The sequence below is a fragment of the Montipora capricornis genome, chromosome 5 (assembly GCF_036669925.1).
Source record: "Montipora capricornis isolate CH-2021 chromosome 5, ASM3666992v2, whole genome shotgun sequence".
Taxonomy (NCBI): domain Eukaryota; kingdom Metazoa; phylum Cnidaria; class Anthozoa; order Scleractinia; family Acroporidae; genus Montipora; species Montipora capricornis.
In genome coordinates, this window is record NC_090887.1 from 22,645,954 (window position 1) to 22,648,453 (window position 2,500).

Sequence of the window (2,500 nt, forward strand, 5' to 3'; positions counted from 1 at the left end):
AAAGGTAGACCTGGGAAGGCAAATGATCTGTTTCTCCACTGAAAACAGAGGTACTTTTGGGAGGACTCGTGTATGTGAATAGAGAGATAGGCATCCTTGAGGTCTATACATGTCATCAATTCCCCCCTTTTTAAGAGAGTTTTGAGACAGGAAATTTGTTCCATTTGGAAATGACAGTTTTCCACAAACTTGTTGAGACGACTTGGGTCGATTACTGGGCGATAAGTTCCTTCCTTTTTTGGGACTAAAAACTGGCGACTGTAGAAATTCTCTGTCGAGAATGGGGTTGTTTTTATTGCTCTCGGAGAAAGAAGATTTTTTACCTCGGAATCTATGAGGGGAACTGTTAAATCTGAACATTTTGTTAATGGAACCTGTAACTGAAAGGGAGGAGAATGGAACGGGATTTGATATCCTGACACAACCTTTTAAGATTTCTGGGTCTGATGTTATACGTATCCATCTTTCTAAGAATTGGTTGAGTGTTGATTTGAGAGTCCCTTGAGAGGACGAAATGACCGAAAGTTTTTTGATCGGGTTTGCTTGGTACTGAGCAAAGGCACCCAAGGATTTGGGGCGATGTCTATCCTTGTTGAAAATGGGTTTCTGAAAGGGTTGCCAAGTTTTTGAAACAGGTGAAAAGTTTTTGGCTAGACCACGAGAGAGTTCAGCTTGTTTGGAAGCAACGGAGGGGAAGTCCTCTCCGAAAAGGAAACGTTTGGCATTAAGCAGTGGCTGTTCAGCCATACTGGTTTTCTCTTTATTAGTGTTAGCGAGAACTTTCTTCCTTTGGAGAACTGACATTTGATGATTGGCTGAACCAATCAAGCACAATGTTTGCTCGACTATGCTGTTAATTTCCTCCGTGGAGACTTGGCGGCCTGATGATAGGGCATCCTATAATGAGCAGAGGGGTCCTGTTGAATTTAGGGAGGCCCGTTGGGACCACAGCCATCTCCCTATCACGATCTTGCACGTATGTCTTGGTTTGAGAAGGGCTGATTTGCTTTAGAATAAAAGGGTCCAATGTAGGAGTACTCAAGCAATCTACAGATAGAATATTTTAAGTATCACGAATTTTGCAAACCTGCTCATAACTTACACTCAAGTAAACGGCCTTTGGATAAAAATCAAAGCTCGAAATTGTGCCAGTCAGGTGTTAAGCATTGTTTTGATCACAGGGGCACTTTAAATCTTCTTGTAAACTAATAACTTCTGGGAAAATGAAAGGTTCCTTGATTGTTTACTTGCCTTGCTTTTATGGAGGTTAATTCATAGATAGTCTGGTTGGCTTTGATGCTTGGTTTATTCATTCATCCTAACGCGGTTATTTTGATGTGCGTAGGTATCAGATGGCTCACATCTGGGCTTGTCCACCCAGTGAAGGGGATGACTACATTTTTCACTGCCATCCAATGGAGCAGAAAATACCCAAACACAAGCGACTTGTTGACTGGTACAAGAGGATGCTTGATTTGGCAGTGAAGGATCGCGTTGTTATTGAATACAAGGTAACTGCTCAGTACACTGGCTTAAAAGACTTGTTCAGCAGAGCTCTCTCAGAAAAGCTGTAACTTGGAATGTGAATATTCGCAGCATATATAACTCGAACAAAATGAATGTAACTTTACTTCATATTGTGCAGTATAACGTGGCTTTCTTAAATCATATCAAATGACTTGGCATGTACATTGGTATTTTAGGATATTTTAAGGCAAGCCAACGACGATGGGTTAAAAACAGCGAAGGAATTGCCATACTTTGAAGGAGATTTCTGGCCAAATGCATTGGAAGACAGCATCAAAGAGCTTGACCAGGAAGAGGAGGAGAGAAAAACTGCAGCAGCAGCTGCAGCTGCTGAGACTGCCAGTAAAGAGGTATGAATTCATTCCATCATCGTGGTATTAGACTATGGTGACTTTTTAAGTCTTTTTCAGGATAAGAGTAAAATTGAAGTGAAGTAAGAGGTCAAGGAATACAGAGGTTTTCATTTGTGATAGTAGCCATGGATATGCACATGGGTAGATACGAGTATTGTAACGACGGAGACATGAATACAAAATTGCTAGCGCGCTGTTAATAGTCAAGTTTTTTGCCGTTGAAATATCGAGGAGTTGAGGTACTTCTTTTTCCATTCTGTTCCAAATAACACTTCCGACAAAACAGAAGTTTCATTTGTATTACAAGCTTTGTTAGTTTACAAGAAATCAGCACATTGCACGTGGTTAAATTGAACCCACATATTATTACGAGTTTGAAGTTGTGTGAATCATATAATTTCCGATGTGATAGCGTTCAGAGAGCAGTGAAGTACTAGTTACCCGGTAGTCGGCGCGAGCCTAGTATAGGTTTACCATTCTATTTCATGTGGAATGTCCGTCACGTGCATTGGGTAAAACCGCAGACACGTAATAAAGGCTCAATCTTTTTTCCACAGTGTCTAAAGGAAAAGGTAAGTCAAGCACTTGAAATTTTTAAGGGACCATTCAATACCCCTAAA

General features: G+C 40.8%; 1 protein-coding gene across 2 annotated transcripts in view; it reads left to right on the forward strand.

The window, feature by feature from the left end:
• Window positions 1-2,500, forward strand: part of LOC138049945 (CREB-binding protein-like) — a 26,770-nt gene that overhangs the window by 17,732 nt on the left and 6,538 nt on the right. Inside the window, exons 17-19 of one of the 2 annotated variants that reach the window (XM_068896429.1) lie at window positions 1,346-1,511; window positions 1,704-1,877; window positions 2,438-2,452. In XM_068896429.1, the coding sequence (XP_068752530.1) occupies window positions 1,346-1,511; window positions 1,704-1,877; window positions 2,438-2,452 (355 nt within the window). The remainder of the gene's footprint in view (window positions 1-1,345; window positions 1,512-1,703; window positions 1,878-2,437; window positions 2,453-2,500) is intronic. The other variant, XM_068896431.1, reaches the window with a different exon arrangement.